At 33.3% G+C, this 23,595-nt stretch overlaps 1 protein-coding gene across 2 annotated transcripts in view; it reads left to right on the top strand.

Annotated features, from left to right (window-relative positions):
• The window catches only part of ITFG1 (integrin alpha FG-GAP repeat containing 1), a 343,198-nt gene that overhangs the window by 204,737 nt on the left and 114,866 nt on the right, over positions 1–23,595 (top strand). For both annotated transcript variants that reach the window (XM_077132340.1, XM_077132339.1), the window contains 2 exons: positions 21,709–21,859; positions 23,486–23,594. In XM_077132340.1, the coding sequence (XP_076988455.1) occupies positions 21,709–21,859; positions 23,486–23,594 (260 nt within the window). The remainder of the gene's footprint in view (positions 1–21,708; positions 21,860–23,485; position 23,595) is intronic.

The raw sequence follows: 23,595 nt of genomic DNA, 5'->3' as shown, positions 1-23,595 counted from the left end.
CGCAGAGATTTTAAAAGGTTCATAAGAAAAAAAAGGTTAATAAGGGACTATTATGAACAGTGCAATGTATATGCATTGGTATTCTAGTTGCTAGCTGCCAGAATGTAGTATACCAGAATCAGAATGGCTTTTAAAAAGGGGAATTTAATAAGTTGCTAGTTTACAGTTCTAAGGTCGAGAAAATGTCCAATTAAAACAAGTCTATGGAAATGTCCAATCAAAGGTATCCAGGGAAAAATACCTTGGTTCAAGAAGGCCGATGATGTTCAGGGTTTCTCTCTCATTCTGGAAAGGCACATGGCAAACACAGTGTCATGTGCTAGCTTTCTCTCCTGGTTTCCTGTTTCATGAAGCTCCCCAGGAGACACCTTCCTTCTTCATCTCCAAAGCGCTGGCTGATGGATTCTCTGCTTTGTGGTACTGCAGTATTCTCTGTTCTCTATGAATTTCCTTCATTCTCCAGAATGTTTCCTCTTTCATAGGACTCCAGAAACTCATCAAGACCCACCCAAATGGGTACAGACATGCCATCACCTAATCCAACTTAACAACCACTCTTGATTAAATCACATCTCCAAGGAGATGATCTGATTACAGTTTCATAAATATAGTATTGAATAGGAATTATTCTACCTTTATGAAATGGAATTTTGATTAAAACATGGCTTTTCTAGGGTCCATACATCCTTTCAAACCAGCACAATTGGTAATGGTCCAATTCCTTGAAAACAACAAACTAACAAAGCTTTGAAATAGATTATTTAAACCATCTATAACTATTAAAGAAATTGATTTTTTCATTAAAAACCTTCTGAAAACAAAATCCCCAGGCCCTCATAGTTTCAGTGACAAAGTCTACAAAACTTCATAGAATATATCATTTCAATTCTATATAATCTCTTCTAGAAAACAGAAATGGAAGGAGCATTTCCCAATTCAACTCATTTTAAGAAATCAACAATACCTTGATTCTAAAACCAAACAATAGTACAAAATTAAAAACCAACTACAGTTAGTGCTCCCTCATGAACAGATACAAAAGTGTCAAATACAGTATTAAGAAGTTCAATGCAGCAATATTTCAAAGTAATATAAACCATGACAAAGTACTGTGTCCAAGAATGCAAGGCTGATTTAATGTTAACGGTTTCAGGAAAATAGCACATTGATTGATGTAGGAAAACATTCAACAGAATTCAACATGCATTCATAATAAAAACTCTCAGTAATACAGGAATACAGGGGAACTTCTTCTATTTAATAAAGAGCTTTTACTAAAAACCTGTAGCTAATCTTATACTTAATTATGAAACACTGATGCTTTCCCTTCAAGACTAGGAACAAGACAAGTATATAGATTATCACAACACCCATTTAACATAATACTAGATGACTTAGCCAGTGCAGTAAGGCAAGGAAAGGAAATAAAAAGAACATAATCTGGAATGGAAGGAATCAAACATTCCGTATTTGTAGATGACATGATTGTATATGTAGAAAAGTTTTTTGAATCTACATACACCCCCGAAAAAGAAGAAAAAAACCTAGTATAACTTATAAGTGAGTTTAGGAATGTTACAAGATACAAGGTCAATACACAAAAACCAATCTTATTTCTATACACTGGTAATGAACAATTACAAATGAAAATTATCAACACAATACAATTTAAAACATCTTAAAAAGATGAATTACATATGAATGAATATGTATGGCAACAGTATGCTCATAACTCCAAAATGCTGATTAAAGAAAGCAAAGAAGATAGAAACAAATGAAGAAATATTCATGAATTGGAAGACTGAACAATGCTATTATGTCATTTCTTCTCAAATTGATCAATAGATTAAATGCCATTCTTATTCAAATTCCCAATAGGATTTTTTTTTTTTACAAATAGACAAAGTAATTATTTCATTTCTATGGAAAGAAAAGACTCTGAGTTCTTGCACATAAAGGACCTCAGGAAAGGATTAAGACCCATCTTGAATTGGCAGGGTTACATCCCCATGGAAACAACGTTATCAAAAGGTCGCACCTACGATTAGTCTGCCCCCAAAAGACTGGATTAAAATAACATGACTTTCCACTCAGCAGGTGAACTCACTGCCCTCCCCCACTATTTGGGACATGACTTGAAGGGTTGTAAATTTCCCTGGCAAATGGGACAGGACTCCCAGGATGAGCCAGGTCCTGGCATCTTGGGATTGAGAAAGACTTCTTGACCAAAAGGGGGGGGAAAGGAAATGAACAAAATAAAGTGTCAGTGGCTGAGAGATTTCAAATAGAGTCGAGTGATTAGCCTGGAGTTTATTCTTATGCATTATATGGATATCCCTTTTTTAGTTATGGTGCATTGGAATGGCTCGAGAGAAGTATCTGGAACTTTTAAACTGTGTCCCAGTAGCTTTGGTTATTGGAGATAATTGTATAACTATATAGCTTTTACGGTGTGACTGTGTGATTGTTAAAACCTTGTGTCTGATACTCCTTTTATCCAGGATATGGACAGATGAGTAAAAAAATAAGGAAAATAAATAAATAATGGGGGGGGATAAGGGTAAAAAAATTGGGTAGATTGAAATACTGGTGGTCAATGAGAGGGAGAGATAAGGGGTATAGGATGGGTGAGCTTTCCTTTTTCTGTTTTTATTTTTTCTGTAGTGATGCAAATGTTAAAAAATGATCATGGTGAAGAATGCACAATATCATCACAATATGATGATATTGTGAGCCATTGTTGGATGGACTGTATGTGTGTGAAGATTTCTTAATAAAAATATTTTTAAAAAAGAGCATGGCTTTTCTGGGTTACATAACAGCTTTAAACTTAACAGTTCACATAGTTACAGCTGATTTTTGACAGAAGTGCAGCATCAATTGAATGGGGAAAAGATAGCCTTTTCAACCAAGGGATTTGGAACAATTGGTCATTCATAGTTAAAAAGAGAGAACCTTGACCTAAACCTCATACCTTAGACAGAAATTAATGCAAAAATGTATGACAAACTTAAATGTAAGTTATAAAGTTATAAAACTTTTATAAGAAAAGATAGCATAAAATCTTTATCACCTAGTGTTATTGAAAAGCCCGTAGACATGACACAAAAAGATCACGCAGTGAACAAAAAATTGAAAGATATTGATCAAAAAATAAAACTGTTGACCTCTGCGGAAGATATTATTAAGAGAATGAAAAGAACCACAGACAAGGAGAAAATGTTTTCACATCTCATATGCTCCAAAGGACTTTTGCCCATAATATATAAAGAACTTTCTAAGCTCAATAGGAAGAAAACAAATTCTCTAACTAGAAAATAGGCAAAAAACTTGGATATTTCACCAAAAATAATATATGTATGGCAAATAACCACATTATAATAATTTCAACATCATAAACTGTAAGAGAATTACAAATTAGTACCACTGAGATACTGCCACAATACAACTATTAGAATGTCAGTAAAAAACTACTAATGATACCATGTGCTGGCAGAGATATTGAGCAAATGGATCTCTCATACCTTGCCTGTGGGCAAGTAAGATGGGTTAGCTATTCTAGAAAACGGTTTGGCAATTTATTATAAAGTTAAACATTCACTTATCACATGACCATCAGACCTACCCCTGAGTATTTTGCCCTCAGGGTAATTAAAATGTCTGTTCACATAAAAATTAAAGACTAAAAAAATTAAAACTTATGTTCATATAAAAACTGTAGGCAAATTTTTATGGTTCCCATATTTATGATGATCAGAACCTGGATACATCAACTGGATGTATTTATAATGGTCAGAGACTGGATACATCATTGGGGTGAATGATGACACCCATTGTGGAACATCAATACAATGATATAGTACTCAGCAATAATAAGGAACAAACTCTTGATAGGTGCAACAACTTGGACAACTCTCAAGGACATTAATGAATTTTTTTACAAGCCAATCTCAAAAGGGTTATATTCTGTATGATTCCATTTATATATTTTATGACAAAATTGTGGTGATGAGAAAAGATTAGTGCTTACCATGGGTTAGAGTTGAGGCAGGGGTTGGAGAGAAGTTGTGACTCCACAGTAGTAGCACCGAGCAATTTCTTTGGAGTGATTCTGGTTGTGGTGCTGGTTTCAGGTATCTATGTATGTGATAAATTTTCATCAAACTATATGCTACCACCAAAAACAAAACACATGTGAAAAATGCTGTAATCCTAACAAAATCTGTAATTCAGTTAATAATATACCAATACCAGTTCCTGGTTTTGGAAATACGCAGTGATTATTGAAGATGTTATCATTGGGGGATGCAGGGCAAAGGCTACATGGGAATTTTCTGTATTTTTCTTTAACTTGTATGTGAGTCTGAATTTCAAACTAAAACAGTTAAAGTAAGTGGGTAATAAGGAAATAGAGATAGTGCATATAGCCAACTCTTTCAAGGATTTGCTATTAATGGGAACAAAGAAATAATCTCATGGGGCAGGAGTAGCTATATGTGAAGGAAAAAAAAAAGGAAGGTTTTTTTTTTTGCTTGATGTTCTAGCAGCATAATGGGAATGGGATTCTGCCTCAAATCCAGTCTAGCCAAAATGGATCTAAGCATCTTTTTTCCCTCCTGTCTCCATTTACCTTCATAACACTTAATGACCATCAGAGTCAATGCAGATTTCACCTTCTTTAGGAACGCTCCCCAAATGCCCCTTGTATGTATTCTTATGGTATTCTGTGCTTTACGCCTCACTGACACCACTCTCGGTTATAGTTGTCTACTTCCTGATTACACCTGCAGGTCCATGAAGACAGACAACTAATCTCATTATGTTTTATTCCCTTTGCCTGGCTCATGAAATATTTCTTGAACTAATATTTTGAATACCTTTTAACATAAAATCTATTATTTGTAATTTTGTGATATGCTTTAAAGCTGGTTAGTTTGCCTAAGACACTCTTTCTAATTAGAGTCAATTCTGCACTTGAAGTAGAAACATAAGTTCATCCCTCCCAAATCTGAGAACTAAGATAAATAAATATACATGCACATCATACATAGCTATTCCCTTGAAGAATAAGAAACTTAGATAACATTCTTCAAAACTGTTTTGGTATTGTAGTCTGTGTGTGTATGTGTATTCACATCTGAATTCAGACTAGCTACATTTCACGTGCTCAGTAGCCATACGCGGTTAGTAGCCACTGTATTGGATAGTGCAAGTTTGGACTAAGTCCATTCATGTTTTACAGACTGAACATTCAAATCTTTGGTTGTAAGTGCAGTTTCATCTGTAACTACCATTTAAAATTCCATGGTAAAATACCTGTGTCTAATTTTCTCTCAAAATTTCAAGGTACTGTGCTTGTGAATATATTTTCATATTTTGTTTTTATAATTAGAAAATAAAAATTTTCCAATGATTTATATTTCTAATAAAATAAGCAACTGATTTTTAAAATTTTTATGTCCTTTACAATCTATGTAGTTCAATTAAATATACAATCCAGTTTATTTTTATCTATCATTGCATCTGCTGCCACTATGTTTATGATAACTGGTAGCACTCAGTAGAGCCTTCTCATATTCTAAAACATGCAGAGAATAGAGATAATTAAATCTCTAACTTAACATTAGAAATGTACACATACAATAAATGCAGATTACTTTTTATGCAGCCATAGCTTTACTGATCTTACTTATGTAATCCTGGTATATCCTATGATCATAAATATATTTTCCTGTATTTTATCATAAAATTGCTTTTCACATATGCTTGTTTTTCTTTTTTTCTTATTAACTTTTTGTTGTATAACCAATGTGCAGTTTAAAATGTCCCGTTTTAACCACAGTCAAACGAACAATTCAGTAGTATTAATTATATTAAGTGTTGTGCTACTGTCTCCGACATACAGCAACCCTTCCTTTTTCATTATCTCAAGCAGAAACTACTCACCTATCAAGCTATAATTCCCTCTTCCTGCCCCTCACCCATCCCTGGTAGCCTATAAACCACTATCTGTCCCAATGAAGTTTGCTTCTTCTAGGTATTTCATTTAAAGAACAACATAAAATATTTTTCTTCTTATTTCACTGAAAATGATGGCTTTAGGGTTCATCCGTGCTGTGACATGCATTAAAACTTCATCCCTCTTTATGACTGAATAATATTCCATTGTATCTATATACCACATTTTGTTTATCCACTCACCCATTGATCATTTTCTGTTTTTAATTATAGCCCTCCTAGTGGATGTGAGGTGGTATCTCACTATGGTTTTTTATTTGCTTTATACATATACTTCAATTCAGGTAGTTAAATGAATATGGATCAGTTCAAAATGATTTCACCTAACTGGCTGGAGCACCTATCCTTATATTCCCTAATATAACAGGTATATATTTTATTTAACTATATATCATAAGTACCTATTATCATGTATTTACTTCCTAGCATTGTTGTTTAGGGCCATAATTAGCATTTCTAAAATGGTGCCGCTTTGTAATACAAAAACAACAGTTAAAGAAATGTAATAGTAAAGGAGAGGTCTGTGATTCTCAAATTCTAAGAAAATATATTATTCATTCTAAATCCTTTCAGGCAATGGGCAAAGTAAGTTAACATAGTAGAATAACACATTGATTCATGCTTGGGTACATATGGGAAATTTAGGAGATCATCTATGGATGTGAAACCAAATGCAAAAAACTGTTAAAAGAACACAAATTTGATATATAATATTCACAAGATAAAACCTTTGTCTGTGTTAGTCAAGCTTTTAAAATGCTGCTGGTCATAGGTCTTCTATGCCATAGTATAGCAGCACTTTGGAGTTTCTTAGAGAAACTCCTTCCCTCCCTTTCTTTCAAATAAGTGAACATCAGTAGATCACTAAAGTGAGGGTAGTAGTATATAAATTGTCATTTTCCTATATTGTGAAGTTTGAAATGAAGTTTAAAGAGTAAGGAAGAAATCATGGACTACCTGAATTCACTCTTTTTGTATTATAGCTAGGGTATTTCAACTGACTTATTGAGGTTTTTTCCCCACAGAATATAAGTTGAACCCATGGTCTTTCCCACTATCGCTCCATCTTTCCATGTCTCCAACAACTTACTTCTTAGTATAAGCATAAGCATGCTAATATACATGGGATTCACTGGTTAATAATGATATTTTCTGGTAAATTTTCATTATCATAGGTATGCCGTTACTTGGTAGTTTTAAATCATCACTGTCCCAAAAAAAAGAATTTTAACTCACCTTTGAATAATGGTAGAAAGTAGTTTAGCATTCTGAGCTTAAATCTTAAAACTAAGTCATTTGGGGTCACTGAAAACCAAGAAAGATGGACTAAGAAAATGTTTTCAGTTTTATAGAAGTAATTGTGTTATTTTTGCTTTTTGTTTCAGTCAGTTTTAGTTAATTATCTAAATGCTTTGTTCTTTGCTAAATAAAGGGTTTAATAGGTGATTATATACGCATTCCTTGTTTAATCTTATTTTAATGTGTTTCCATTGATGGGATATCTCCTTTATTAAAGGTGCATAATTATCTTAACTCAGCATGCTGTCAAGCTTTTTCCAAGAAGATAAAATTGATCTTAAATGTGGTTAGTTCTTGTTTCATACAGATATTAAAGTACTTAGTTTTCTTACCTTTCATGATTCAATGAATATTCCATAAAAGTTGGCTTAAGAATATAGTCTAAAAACTTACTGTATGATTGAAATCAGTACAGTCTTAGATTATCAATAAAAACTGCATAGGAGACACCAAGGTGCACATCATCTTTTGCTAAAATTTAAAAAGAAGAAAAACATGAAGATTTTCTACACAAAATATGACTTATGCTAGAAAAATTTGATTTCCTTGATCCAATTTCAAGGGTATCCTGAACTGAATGAATATGACTGTTATTTATCTAAAAATAATGATGTACACTGAAGAATCAGTTGTCCTCAGAGGTGTCACCTTGGGAAAATAGACTTTTCTTCAGCAGTGTTTAAAACACTTTAGATATCCCTTCTTAAGAATTCCCTGTAATGGAGTATGACTGCTAATGGCTATGCTATTGTTTTGGAAGTGATGGAAACATTCTACGACTATATATTAGTGATGGTTCCACAACCTTGTGAATATAGTAAAAACAGGTGAATTGTATACTTAAACATGGCAAATTTTATGGTATATGAATTTTGTCTCAAAAAAAACCTGTCATTTATAGAGTCAAACTCAAGAGTCTCGCTGCTTTATATATACTTGAATTTTATACAAATACTGTTTTAACCAACCTTTTTACTGACCTTAACCACAAGACTTCAGTCCAAATATACTGCTCACATTGAAGATTTTTCATCATTGAGTTTTTCAAAAATCTCAACAGCTTCTGAAAGCATCCTCAAAGAGGAATCACAAAAATGGTATGAGCAATGACAAATGAAGTAATAATAAAACACCACAGTACTTGACTTGGAGGACACAGGGTTTGTGAGTGTGTATGTATTATGAAAGGGTATTTTATAAAACTCAGTCATATCAGATTGTTGCTGTCAGTCCCTTCTTGTCTTGGGCCATACTGGGCCTTGTGAGATAATGCTCTTGCAGCTGAGAGAAGTGTTTAACCCACCTCAGTTTCAGAGTTTTATTGTGAGTCAAGTCCCTACTAGCCAGAAGTAATAGTAAAACTTCAGTAATAATAAAAAGAATGTTACTTACCTACAGCATTTTTCTTAGCTTCTAACATATTTGATCTCTTTGTAAATAGAGGAACTTATGGAAAAAATTATAGTGTTTAAAAATAAATTAAGCTTTTAGTGTTTATTGTTTTTGTTATAATACATTACCTGTTGTGCCAGTTTGAATCTGTTATATCCCCCAGAAAAGCCATATTTTAATCCTGACTCAATCTTGTAGGGTGCAACCAGTTCTTTTAATCCTAATTTAACACTGTAGGGCAGAAACCTTTGATCAGATTATCTCCACGGAGATGTGGTATGCTAAATTGTGGGCATAACCTTTTGATTAGATGGAGTTGTGACACACTATCCATTCCAGGTGGGTCTTGATTATTTTCCTGGAATCTTTTAAAAGGGAAACAAGTTTGGAGAGAGTCAGAAATGACAGAAGCCTCAGAGCTGATAGAAATTTTAGAGCAGAGCTGACAGAGATGCTTGGAGCCCAACAGACGTCACCGTGAGATCAAATACTGTTCTAACCAACAGTATTTACTGACATGGAAAATTGTTCATAATAAGTTGAATGAAAAAATGAGGTCACAAAATAGTATCAATGACATTATTTGGAGAGAGCCAAGGGAAGCCAAGAGATGAAAGCCAGCCCTGATGAAGCAAAGTCAGGAACCACCACAGGAACAGAGGCTGAATGGAGCCCAGGAACAAGGGACCAGCCGATGCCAGCCCCTTGACTACTCAGCTGACAGAGGTGTTCCTGACCCATCAGCCCTCCTTGAGTTAAGTTACCTTTCTCCAGATGCCTTAGTTTGGACATTTTTATAGGCTCAGAACTGTAAGCTTGTGACTGATTAAATTATCCTTTTTAAAAGCCCTCCCAGTTCTGGTATATTGCATTCCAGCATCTTGCAAACTAACACACCTGTTAACTTAAGAATACTGAGTACCTGCTCTGTTGAATCACTATTCTATGATTGAGATAACAAGAGTGAATAAGAGAGAAAAAGTTAGATAAAATTGATGGGAGACAAATCATAAATAAGAAAAATTTGCTAAGACTATGCAGTGAATTAAAGTAATGATGTGAGAGTGATTAGCAACTATAAGAAAATGCTGTTTTTCTGCTTACTACAGAAAAATATGTGCAAATCAAATGAAATAAAATAAAATATACCCACAGTTCTACCCAGTATGAAACGACCGCTGTTCATCTTGGATGTGTATCCTTCCAAACCCTGCTCTACTTCTGTGTCCTCATGAGCATGCAAGACAATACGTGTTTTGTTTGTCTTGCAAAATGAAATAATATCTTTGATACTATTTTGTGACCTCATTTTTTCATTCAACATATTATGAACAATTTTCCATGTCAGTAAATATTACTTTTATAACATTTAATAGCTACAAAATATTTTTTTGGATTGATTTAACCAATCTTAAGTTATTGGCTACTTAGATTGTCTTATACCATAGCTTTTTACAGTATCATATGGGAAGATATCACTATATTTAGCTAAAGTTCATTTTCAAGTGAATCATTCATTTCTAATGTTGAATGTCACAAGTTTCTCTCATGATACTTACTTACCATACTTTTGATTTTTTTAAAATCTTTTGTCTACCCTTATGAGGACATTCCACAAGGTGGAATATTCAGCGTTTTATTCTTCAATTTTACCTCCCCCAGCTATCTCATTGATATTTACCAGGTGAATAACTCCTAGATCTTTACCTCCAACCTTGTTTTCTCTAGCATTTGGATATCCTGCCATCCCCTCAAACTTGACTTGTCTAAAACCAAACTAATGCATATTTCCCCGTCTCTTCAAATCCAGCTCTCTCATAATTTTCTTGTTTGCCACAAGAATATAATCATGACATCCTTCGTTTTAGCCTAGAAAAGTTAAATTATCTTTGACTGTCCTCCAAAGGAGGATGCAGTCCTCCTTCATAATGAGATTTTCAGGTTTCTTGTATTTTCCATTTTCATTGTACCTCCCTAATTCAGACCACTTTCTCATCACCCTAAATTATTATAACAATCTCATTGATGTATCTGTCTGTACTCAATATATACTCCCTTTTGACCCCACCTCTTCCCTCTGGATCTTGCTGCATCAATTATCCTCTTTCCTTTGTCTTCAAAATCTTCTCATTCTACTCTCTTTCCCCAACCTTTATTTAAACCTATGCAACTTAAACAAAGACCTTTTTTTTTGTGTGTGTGTGTGTGTGTGTGTGTGTGTGTGTGGCTCTGGACAGCTATCTCTACTTTATGATCTCAATTTCACTCTTACCCTGCTACACTCAAGCTTACTCTTACCCTGCTACAGTCAAGCTTCTGTGCATCCCACTCTACTGAGGCTTTCCTTCAGTCACAGTGACTTCTCATTGACAGATCCAGTGAAAACTTGTTCACCAGACTTGCCTACATCTGGCTGTTGATGTCCTACTCCTGGAATTTTCCTGGCTTTCTCTATATTCTCTCTGACTATATCTGTTTCTTCTCTTTCTAAGAATTCCTCTTTTGCCACGTGAGCTTAAGACTTTGAAATCTATCTGAAACTTACTTGTGTATATAACTGTCTGATAGATTCTTCCCTCCAGGTATTTTACCTCTGACACCCTAGATCTTCTTTCCTGTAAACCTGTTATTTTTTGTATTTTCTTTCTCAGATTATGGACTCATCCCCCTTCCAATCACTCAAACCAGGAATGTTGAAGTCATCCTTCGTTTCCCATCCCTCCCTCATTTCCTCTCTCCTTTCCCCTTTATCTAACTCATTACTATATCCTATAGTGTTATCAAGCAAATAAGGAGTAGTATAATTTCCTAATCAGTCTTTGTGCCTTTCACATATGTACTTTATGTCTGTGTTCATGAATTTCTCACTCTTAAAATCAGAGTATCCTAGTTATAACATTACCCAACTAACAAAATGCCCATTGTTTTTTATTTTTTAAAAATAAGAGACAAATATTTAATACCTAGAAAGAAAATGTTGTAGTAGTCTCCACCTTACCGAATACAAGGAAATACCTTGGAATAAAAAGAAATTGAAACATGAAAAAATCTTTCCTAGCCATTTATTTGACAGGACTTTTAGCATTCACAATCGTAGATAGATCCATTCAGTTTTTCCTTTCAGTTGGCCTCTATTCTAGTTAGCTAGCTGCCAAAATGTGATATACCAGAAACAGAATGGCTATTAAAAGGGGGAGTTTATTAAGTTGCAGTTTTACAGTTCTAAGGCCAAGAAAATGTCCCAATTAAAGCAAATCTATAAAAATGTCCAAATTAAGGCACCAGCAGGAGGTTACCTTCACTCAAGAAAGGCCAGTGCAGTTCAGGGTTTCTCTTTCAACTGGAAAGCATATGGTGAACATGGTGACATCTGCTAGCTTTCTCTCCAGGCTTCTTTCATGAAGCACCCCCAGGGGCATTTTCCTTCTTCATCTCCAAAGGTCTCTGACTGTGTGGGTTCTCATGGGTCTCATGGCTCTCTTCTGGCTCTCATCATTCTGAAGCTTTCTCCAAAATTCTTCTTCTTTTGAAGGATTCCAGTAAACTAAATAAGACCTACCTGGAATGGGTGGAGCCACAACTCCATGAAGATAATCTTATCAAGTTTCCACCCTGACATGTCGAATGCCTCCATATGATGGGAGAAGGATTAGAACAGGGCTTTTCTGGGGTTCATAATCCTTTCAAACCAGCACAGTCTTGATCTACGGAAGATGCTTTCTTCCTTTTTTTACTCAAAAACATTTACTCTCTGCCCACTGAATCTTGAATCCTAGACATTGAGGAATTGACCAGAGCTCAAGTGAACTTTACTCTGAGTAGCAGTTTATCACCTTATTTGAACATTTCTAATAGTCTGTATCATATAAATACTTCAATATTTATTATTATATCAAAGTGGAAGTTTTATTTTGTTATATTAGCCTAGTTGAGGATTCTACATTTACCAGTAGTTGGCAGCATGAATTTAAGAGCAGCAGTTCAAAAAATTGTTTCAATTTTAGAGATTCCCTAATGGACTTATTTGTATTGTTTCTTAATTTGTTTTTCCTTTTCTGTGTGGAACTGCCTTTCTTACAGAAAGACAGATACCCAAATGGAGCTCTTCTCCTTTCTTATGAGCCTAGACTGACAGTAAAATTATTATTAAGAGGAGTAGAATTAAGGACAATCTAGAAGAGCAGAACTCACTAGAGATAGAAATGACTAAAGTGGACACACAAGCTCTAAGAGCAGTCAGGGAGAAAATCAAACTCCAAGTTAAATGAGCCATCAGCTACCTTGCTTAATGAAAAATAAGACAATGCACACAGCACATTAACAACCTAGAATAAACCAAATTCTGTCAAGTGGTGGTGTGTTGAGAAACAACACTGATTTTATGGGCTTTGGAAAGAAATTAAAACCAGCCTTAATAGTCTGCACAGATGTATAAATTCTGGAGAAGTAACATTTGATAGGTGAATTTACATGTAATGTCATTAACACTTTCCTGTATTTTTTTTAAACAGATCAAAATTTCCTGGAATTACTTTTTATTAACAGCTTTATCAAGATATAATTCACACATCATACAGTTTACCCATTTAAAGTATCAGTTCAGTGGCTTTTAGTATATTTAGTACATTTGGTATATTTAAAACATTTCATTACCCTAAAGAGAAACCCTGTTCCCCTTTGCGGACATCCTCCAAGTCCCGCTTTTTTCCATCTCCTGCCAGCCCTAAGCAATCATTAATCTACTTTCTTTCTCTATAGTTTTGCCTATTCTATACTTTTGATATAAATGCCGTCATACAATACGCTTTACTTTGAGACTGCCTTCTTCCACTTGTTTTCAAGGTTAGCCCACATAGTAGTATATATCAGTACTTCATTTCTTTCTTTTGTTGAACATTAATCCATTAAATGGAGATACCACATTTTATTATTATCCATCAACTGATGGACATTAGTGTTGTTTCCACTTTTTGGCTATTACAAATAATGCTGCTGTGAACATTCATGTGCGAGTTTTTATACGGACATAGGTTTTCATTTCGATTCTGATATACCTAGGAGTAGAGCATACCTTTTTGAGGAACTGCCAGACTGTTTTCCAAAGTAGCTGCAGCATTTTGCATCCCCACCAGCATATATAAAGATTCTAATCTCTCCATATCCCCACCAATGTTTGTTATTATCTTTTAGATTATTGTCATTCTAATGTGTATGAAGTGGTATCTATCCCATGTGGTTTTGATTTACATTTCCCTGATGGCTTTTTCATGTGCTTATTGGCCATTTATATGTCTTCTTTGGAGAAACGTCTATTCAGATCCTTTTCCCATTTTTTAATTGGGTTATTTTTCTTCATGTTATTGCGTTGTAAGAATTATTTTTGAGTTGTAAGAGTTCTTTATATATTCTAAATACAAATCCCTTATCACTATAAGAATTTGCAAAAACTTTTCCCATTCTGTGAGGTTTTTTCCTATTTTGGGCTGTCCTTTGAACCACAAATGTTTTTAATTTTGATGATATCCTATTTATCTCTTTTTTTTATTGCTTGTGCTTCTAGTGTTTTTGTCATGAAGGAACCCCATGTATTTTTAACCATTTTATAGAATTTTAATTGACATAAAGTACGCATATTTAAGGCATAGAAATTGGTGTATTTTGAACATATGTGTACTCCGATGAAAGTATTCACCATCAATTAATGAACATATATGTCGCCCCCTTAATTCTTCTTAACCCATTGTAATCCATCCTTCCTATGCCTCCTATCCACATCCATGCCGTAGGCAACAAGAAATTTGCTTTCTGTCATTATAGTTTAGCTTCTATCTTGTAGAATTTAATATTAACAGAATCATACAGTATAGGCTTTTTTATGTCTGGGTTCTTTCACTCAGCATAATTATATTAAGATTCACCATGTTGTTACATGTATCTTAAGTAGGATTCCATTGTATGTTTATCATATCCATTCACATGTTATCAGGTGTTGGCTATAACAAGTACTCTGCTGTGAATATTCAGGTATAAGTCACCTGGACACATGCCTTCATTTGTATTGGGTAAATATCAAGGAATGGAATGTCTGAGTCTTGTGGTAGGTTCATATTTAAATTGTTGACAAAATGCCGGTTTTCCAAAGTGCGTGTGCCATTTTACATTTCCTCTACCAGTGTATGAGAGTTCCAGTTGTTCCACATTTGCTCCCACATTGGAAAGGTCACTTTCTTAAATCTTAGCCATTATGATAGGTTTGTAATGTATCTTTTTATAGTTTATATTCCCTAATGTCTAATTATGTTTGAGTATCTTTTCATGTGCTTATTTACTATTCTTATGTCTTTTTTGGTGAAGTGTGTGTTCCAGTCTTTTGCCCAGACTATGATTAAGTTATTTGTTTTCTTATTGAGTTTTGAGAGTTCTTTATGTATTCTAGATATAAATCCTTCATTAGACATTGATTTCCAAATATTTTCTCCCAAATTTTGGCTATCTTCTAATTCTCTGAACAGCATCTTTCAAAGAGCAGAAGTTCTTAATTTTGAAAAAGTCAAATTTATCAATTTTTCTTTTATACATTATGCTTTTTGTGTTATATCTAAGAAATCTTTACCTAACTCAAGGTTATAAGGATTTCCTCCTGTTTTCCTCTACAATTTTTATAGTTATAGGTTTTACATTTAGTTCTACATTTAGTTTACATTTAGATCCATTTTGTATTAGTATTTATATATCGTGCAAGGTAAAAATCCAAGTTCAATTGTTTATAAATGAATAGCCAGTTGTTCTGCACAATTTGTTGAAAAGACTTGCTTTTTTCACTCAGTTGCTTTTATGAAAATCAGTGGATTATATGTGTGTGGATATATTCTTTTTTTCTTTTTTGTTCCAATGTTGTATCTTTCTAGCAATATTACACTGTTTTGATTACTTTAGGATTATTGTAAGTAGTGAATTCAGATAGTGTAAGCCTTCAAAATTTATTCTTCTTTTCCAGTCATTTTAGCTAATCTAGAGCCTTTTGTTTCCTTTGAATTTTAGGATTAGCGTGTCACTTTCTGTAACAACAAAAAAAAGGTCTGAGATTTTAATTGGAATTACATTGAACCTTTAGATCAATTTGGGGATATTGACATCCTAACAATACTGAGTCTTCCAACCCATTAACACGATATAATATATACACACAAAAACGACATCTTTTTTTTTGTTTAGGTCTTTTATTTCTCACAATGGTGTTCTATATTTTTCAGTATACAGATCTTGCATTTTTTTTGTCTTTTGTTTTTTGGGGGGGTCTTGCATATTTTTGTAGATTCATACTAAGTATTTTGTGTTTTTGATGCTATTATGCAGGGTATTTTTTATTTCAATTTTTTATTGCTCTGGTAGTATATCAAAATACAATCAACTTTTGTATATTGATCTTGTGTTCTGCCACCTTGTGTTGTTCCGTATCTTTGCAGGACAGCATTTACAATTTATCATGAGTATTATGTTAATTGTAGGTTTTCTGTAGATACCCATTATCATGTTGAGAAAACTCTATTTCTAGTTTGTTAAGAATGGATATTGAATTTTGTCAACTACTTTTTCTGCTTCTATTAAGATGATCATATGGTTTTTCTTTTTTAGTTTGTTAATTTGGTGATTTACTTTCTAATATTAAAGCAGGTTTGCATTCCTAGTATAAATTTCATTTGGTCTTGATTTTTATCATTTTTATATACGGCAGCCCTCACTTTGTATGGTACTATGTCATCTGAAAGTTGTCCATTCAGAACCATGTCCTTTCTCTGCACAGTTCTCTGATCACTGCAAAGTAAAGACACAATCCAATATGCATGTGTTTCAGGGAACACAGTACTGTGCAAAGTGAGGTCCAATTATATTGTTGGATTTGTTAAAAATGTTTATATCTGTGGTCATGAAGATAATTGATGTGTAATTTTCTTATAATATCTTTGTCCAGTTTGGGTATCAGTTTAATGCTGGCTTCATAGAATGAGTTGGGAAATATGCCTTCTTCTATTTTATGAAGAGTTTGTAAAGAAATGGTATTAATTCTTCCTTAAATATTGGGTAGAATTCACAAGTGAAGCCACATGGACGTGGAGTTTTATTCTTTGCAAATGTTAAATTACAATTTCTTTCTTTATTTCTTCTTGAGTGAGTTTTGATAGTTTGTGCTTATTAAGGAATTTGTCCATTTCATCTAACTTGTCGATTATATTGACATAAAACTGTTCATAACATTCCCTTATTATTCTTTTACTAGCTGTAAGATCTGTAATGATGTCATCACTCTCATTCCTCATATTGGTAATTTTTGATGATCATCCAACTAGAGGTTTCTCAATTTTACTGATCTCAAAGAATCTACCTTTGGTTTCATTGATTTTCTCTATTTTTCTGTCCTCTGCTTCATTGATTTCCCCTATATTCATTATCATTTCCTTTCTTCTGTTTATTTTATATCTCATTTCCTCCTAATACTAGTTCCTTAAGGTAGAAGCAGAAGACATTGACTTGAGATCTTTCTTCTTTTCGAATACAGACATTTAGTGCTATAAATTTCCCTTTAAATACTACTTTAGTAGTAACTTTTCATGTACTGTGACTTCATTTTCATTCAATTCAAAATACTTCCTAGGGCGGTGCGATGGTGGCTCAGTGGCAGAATTCTCACCAGCCATGCTGGAGACACGGGTTCAATTCCCAGGGCCATGTAGCTTCACTTGTGGATTCTACCAATTCTTATGCTGGAGATATGGGTTCAATTTTTGCCTGCCCATGCAAAAAATATATATATATTCTTCCAAGTTTCCCATTTGATTTATTTTATGCATGGATTATTTAAAAGTGTTTTATTTAATTTCATATTTGGGGATTTTTCATGTATTTGTTACTGTTTTCTAATTTAGTTCCATTATGGTCAAAGAACACACTTTGTATAGCTTGAATCTTTTTAAATTGTGAAACTTGTTTTATGACCCAGAATATGTTCTATTGGTAAATATATTAATAAATATTCCATATGCACTTCAAAGATGATAAATTCTGGTGTTGTTTGGTTGAGTGGTCAATTAAAACAATTAGGTCAAATTGGTTCTTATTTTTGTGTCTTCTTTATCTTTATTGATTTTTTTCTATCTGCTTAGTCTATCAATTATTGAGAGAAACATATTGAAACCTTTAACTATAATTATGAAATGTATTTCTCCTTGCAGTTCCCTCGCTTTTTGTTTCATGTCACTTAAAACTGTATTATTGTATACATAATCACTTAGTATTCTTACATTATCTAGATGAATTGATCCTTTTCATTATGAAATGGCTGTCTTTATTCTGGTAATATTCTTTGCTTTGAAGTCTCCTTTGTAGTTTATTAATATAGCTATTCCAGACTTTAATTTGCCTTAACCTGGTATATCTTTTCTTCGATATATAACAGCTTTATGCAGGTATAATTCAGATAGTATACAATTCACCCATTTTTAAGGGCATAGTACCTACACATTTATATGTGAATAAGGTTTGGAAAACTGCACACCAAATTGTTATCAGTGGTTATCCATGGTAAAGAAAGATTTCTGCTTTTTAAATGTCTGAAGTTTATACGGACTTTAAATAGTTAAAAAAAAAAAAGATTATTGTTTACATAGTTATACTGATGATAATTGCCAAAAACATATGGAGGAACTAACTCAAAAGAAGCAAGACCACTTCTCCCCAAGGTTTTACAAACCGTATGGATTAAGGGTCTTCCTTCCTGGGCTTAAATGGAATTTTATTTTTAAGGGTAAGATGTTGGGCTCTACCTGTATAGCCCAGTAAAATTTAAAAGTATTGAAATTTTTGTTTTGTTTTTAAAGTACTGAACTTTTAACAACCCCAAGTTCTACAGTCAAAGACCCTAGATAGTTTATGAGTTCTTTTCTTTTCTTTTTTCTTTTTTTTTTTTTTTTACATGGGCAGGCACGCAAGCATTCTTGCCTCCTGAGCCACCTTGGCCCGCCCAGTTTGTGAGTTCTTGACAAGAATAACAGTTACATGAAGTTCTAGCTTTATAACCTCTACAAACTCATTTAAAAAATTAAGTGACATTTTAAATTCTCCAAATGCAATAAGAGTTCTTACAGGTTATTGTTTTATATTTGAAATTGTGACCGCACTCACAGTAAAATAATGAAATTCTCTGAGCAGCCTTGATAAAGGAAAACCATTGGTACATCCTCACTCTTCCTTCCTGGAAATGCTGTAATATAAAAAGCTTTGGGAAATACTTTAGAAACACTTTAGGTTAAAGGTGGTATGAATTTTTATATACTGCTTGCTATTTGAATAAATAATAATTGGAATAAATAAAACATTTGATGAGAAAATCTGGGCTCTTTAAGCTTCATTTATACCAATATAGGTGTAATCTGCTGTTCTATATTTGGGAACTTTGAAAAGACCTTTTTTAAATAAATAAAGAATGGGACATTGCTCATTTGTTAATTTCTAAGTAGTTTGGATTTTGGTGTTCCCTTTTGATTTTGCAGAGTATTTAAAGGGAAAGACCGTGTATTAATGGACATATAGCAAGGCCATCAAATAGTCATTGCTTAGCAAACATTCATTTTAGTGTCTTTGTGAGAAAAATTACCTCTTCCAGAATCCATGAAACAAAATAGGCAGTGCAAGTTGAAAATGAAGGAAGGTCAGAGAAAATCAGCAAAGCCAGTAGTTTAGTCAGGTAGTTTTTCTGTTGTGGGAACATTTGATTTCTGATATATTTTATGCAGTGTGGTAGTTCTATTTTATAGCAATTCAAAACCAAAGTTGCTTGTGTCATTTTGCTGTTGTACCAGTTAATGTTCACAAAGTTCCATGAAATGTAAGTACACTGAGAACGTCAAGTATAAGGCAAACAGTCTTATAAGTAGCATTCCAACAGAGAAAGAAGATAACAGGGTTCTGCATCTGCGCTTGTACACTGGCTTCGGGCTGGCCCTGTCTTCTTGGAGATCAGACATTAGCTTCTAGGCTCCTAACTTCTATCTAGCATTTAGCAGCTTTCCCTCTGTAACTTGTTTTGTTTGTTTGTTTCAGAAGTAATTATGTTTCAAACAATATGCAAAAGCAAAAGGAAGAATATTTAATCACTGAACAGAACTAAATGCTGTTGGTGTTTGGGTATCTAACTCTCCAGCCATTTCTATGCATGCTGATACTTAAAATTTTTTTTTTATCTAATAGTGAAGTTATCCTCTACCCATTACTTTGTAGTAGCCAACATGTTTCATAACGTTTATTTTCCCACATCATTAAATAATTGTATCAATCTGGTAAAAAAAAATGAAATAAAAGTTTGGCTAGTATAATGCATTGGTTATAGAAGATTATGGAATGTCTGCTTTATCATATGTTTTCATGTTTTAACATAATCTCTTAATAATAAAATAGAATGTGATACATCTCTGTAAAATATCTAGTAAAGCTTTTTTAGCTAAAAATAAAGGCAGGATGGGTATGTAACCTGAAAAGAATATTAAAAATTAGAATTTAAAAATCAACTATTAGGCTGACTACAGAGAAGAAATCATTTATTATTTTTAGTGGAAGAATTATTATATGTCAGGTTTTGAGTAAGATTACCTCAAAATTTACAAAATAAGTGTTATGGTCTTGGAGTTTTGTTTTTGTTTTTGTTTTTCCTTTGTTAAAGAATTATTCTGATAGATTATTTATGTTTGGAACTTTTTATCTAGAAAAATAATTTGAATTCAATCATATGTTTAGTGCTTCATGCAAATTCAATGTTCTGTACATAAGTTTCTTACTGTATTAAACACTTGTAATTTTTCTTACTGAAGAGCCTTTCTTTTCCAAATCACACAGACCCAGGGTAATATTTTCATATGAAAGAAAAGAGGAATTCCCCTTTATAGTTTTATTTTAAATAATTGCTAGAGAAAATTTGACCAGTAATAAAATGTAAGCTGTATAATCTATTATTTCCTATGTGCACAGAGGGAAATTAAAGAATATATATATTCTCTTATATATGAAAATACCTATAAATAGGAGCTTCATAAGATCAGTGTTTACAAAAGTTACTTCTTTTACATCTAAAGAAAATATTGTTACATGACATTGTGTTGCACAACCTAATAAGAATTATATCAACACTTTTACTGTGTAATAACTGGGTGTCAGGAATGGTTCTAAGTACTTTCCATACTATATCTCATTTCATTCTCACAGCATGCCTATGAGTACTCTTATTACTTAGTTTACAAAGTATATAAGTCTTAGATTAAATAACTTGCCCAAGGTCATACAGAGCCTAAATTACAGAGCCAGGATTTGAGTCCAGGTGATTAAGGTCCAGAATCCAAGCTTATAATCACTTGGCCTGAAAAGTAGAATTCAAGAGAGAGGACTTCATGGATATGTGAAGTATGAAACTTCTATTATCTGAGAAGTACTGGTCAATATGTACCCTACTGCCTATCAGGGCAGCTGAAATTCTATCTTAAATTCACTGTTTTGCACTTACAGTGGATATAAGTTGTTGGCCATCTTTACTCAGCCTTTGCCAAATATCCTCTACTAATTGAGTGCTCGTCTCTTTGTCCTCTAATCTGGAGTTTCCAAGTAGTTTCAAACTGCTCATCTGAGGGGATAATGTTAGTGTCCCAGGATTCAATAATGGAACACAGAATCTATGTCTGTGGAACAGCAGGTTAGTAAAGGGGGATAGACTGGGAAACTCCACATTAGAAGACAGAGACCAGCAGTGAATTAGCAGAGGATTTTTAGCAAAGGCTAAGTATTTCCAACAATTTAAGTTTTTATTACAAAGGATAATAATCAATAAGATGGGATTTTTTGGTATAATTTCACTGTGTACACCATTTACCATCTCCTTTGATTCTAGGAAACATAGCACAGGGGATGCTCCGCTTCACGGATAGTATGATAACTAAATAGTTTTTCTTTGTCTTCCAGCAATCAGCAGGCCTTTTTACTGGAGAATGTTCCTTGTAATAATGCAAGCTGTGAGGATGCTCATCGTATGTTTAAAGTCTATTGGGAGCTCTCAGACCTAAATCAAATCAGAGATGCTGTGGTTGCTACCTTCTTTGACATTTATGAAGATGTGAGTTGAGACACGCTCTCTCCTGTGTGTTTGGGATGTTTTTATTATCCACCTCGTCTCACTTGAGTTTCTGCTTTCAGCTTCACCTTGTTTGACCAGAAAATGTAGATGAGATCATGAAAGCAGATGAATTAATTAAAGAGAGCCTTTTTTTTAACTTTAAATGGCAGCGGGAACTAATTTATTAATGCCATTTGTTGATCAGTACAATGAAATATGAAAACACCCTCATCTAATTTTGTGCTTATTTAAATTAAATAAACTGGAGAATTCATGTTCTGAGACTTAATGTTCAGTAGTAGACAAGAGCATGGTTGGCAGATAATAGACCCTGGAACCTGCACAGGGATCACAGAAGAATGAATTCAGTACTTATTTTTAATTTTGTATCATCCATTTCCCCAGATTCTTGTGGCTCTTTGGTTGCCAGGTGTCTTTACGAAAGGCTCTCAGGGTCCTAGATTTCCCGTTTCTAGGCCTGGGAAGCCAGTTTACCACATAGAATGTTGAGAAGAAAAATGATAAATTCTTTTAAAAATGTGTAAAATTCTAGTCAATATGTCACAGTATATCCTTGCAAAACAATTTGATAATTTTAAAAAGTTAAATGCCCATCACTACATTTATGTCTCCTGCACCCCAGCTTTTTTTTTTTCCAGAATCCCTTCCCTCCCTCCCCCTCTCTTTACTTTCCTTCTTTTTTTTTTCTTTTTTCTTTGGTGAATGGTCCAGGACTCGAACCCACCTCTTCCGCATAGAAGGCAAGCATTCTACCACTGAACTACCCATGCACCCCCAAAACCCCAGATTTTTATTTTCTTTTTCAGAACCTGATTCTCAGTTTTATATAATTATCCAGGTCCTTGTTTTCACCTGTTTCTCATGCTACCAAATCTTGTTTATTTCATTTTTTATTAGCAGTTTTCAAACCAAAAAAAAAAAAAAGAAATCGTGGTGAGAAATATCAAGAGAATTAACTACAATTAGTTTTTAATTTTTATACATCAAAAGCATCATAAATAAAATTGACTGGTTTTTAAAATAAATTTGCTATGAAAGAGTCAAAACCTTAATACAAAAAGGGTTCATACAAACTGATGCAAGTAACCAAAAACTTCCTCTAGAAAAAATAATCAATTTACAGAAAAAACACAAATGGCAAACATATGATAAATGATTGACCTCATTAAAGAGGGAAAAATATATAAATTTAAATGATCAAACTTTTTGTTGTTTTTTTGCTTATCAAAAATTACTAGAAAGTTTTTCTTCATTTTTAGGGAAAAAATATTTAGTGTTGGTAAAAGGCAGATAAAAAGGTACTCTCTTTCTCTGATGGTTGGAGACAGTTGGCAGCCATAATAATGTATGCAAATATGACTGAAAGGAACTACACCAAAATTCTAACAGCTGTATCTGGAGACTAAAACTAAAGGTGCTTTTCATTTTATTTATATTTTACTATACAAAGTTTTGTATAAGTCTCTAAAATCATAATTTAATTTTTAAACATCAGATTTAATAGATAAGGTTTACATTCAGCAGATAAGCATATCTGGTATTTTAATGGTCATTTTTAAGTCTGTCTAGAAGCTTATTCTCACCTTTTTGTTTGTTTATTTCCAGGGAATCTTGGATATAATAGTGTTAAGTAAAGGGTATACAAGGAATGATTTTGCCATCCATACACTAAAAAATAACTTTGAAGCAGATGCTTATTTTGTTAAAGTCATTGG

This window comes from Tamandua tetradactyla, chromosome 16 (genome assembly GCF_023851605.1).
Source record: "Tamandua tetradactyla isolate mTamTet1 chromosome 16, mTamTet1.pri, whole genome shotgun sequence".
NCBI classification, from domain to species: Eukaryota; Metazoa; Chordata; class Mammalia; order Pilosa; family Myrmecophagidae; genus Tamandua; species Tamandua tetradactyla.
Note: the sequence above shows the minus strand (reverse complement) of the source record. Positions and strands in the feature narration are given on the sequence as shown.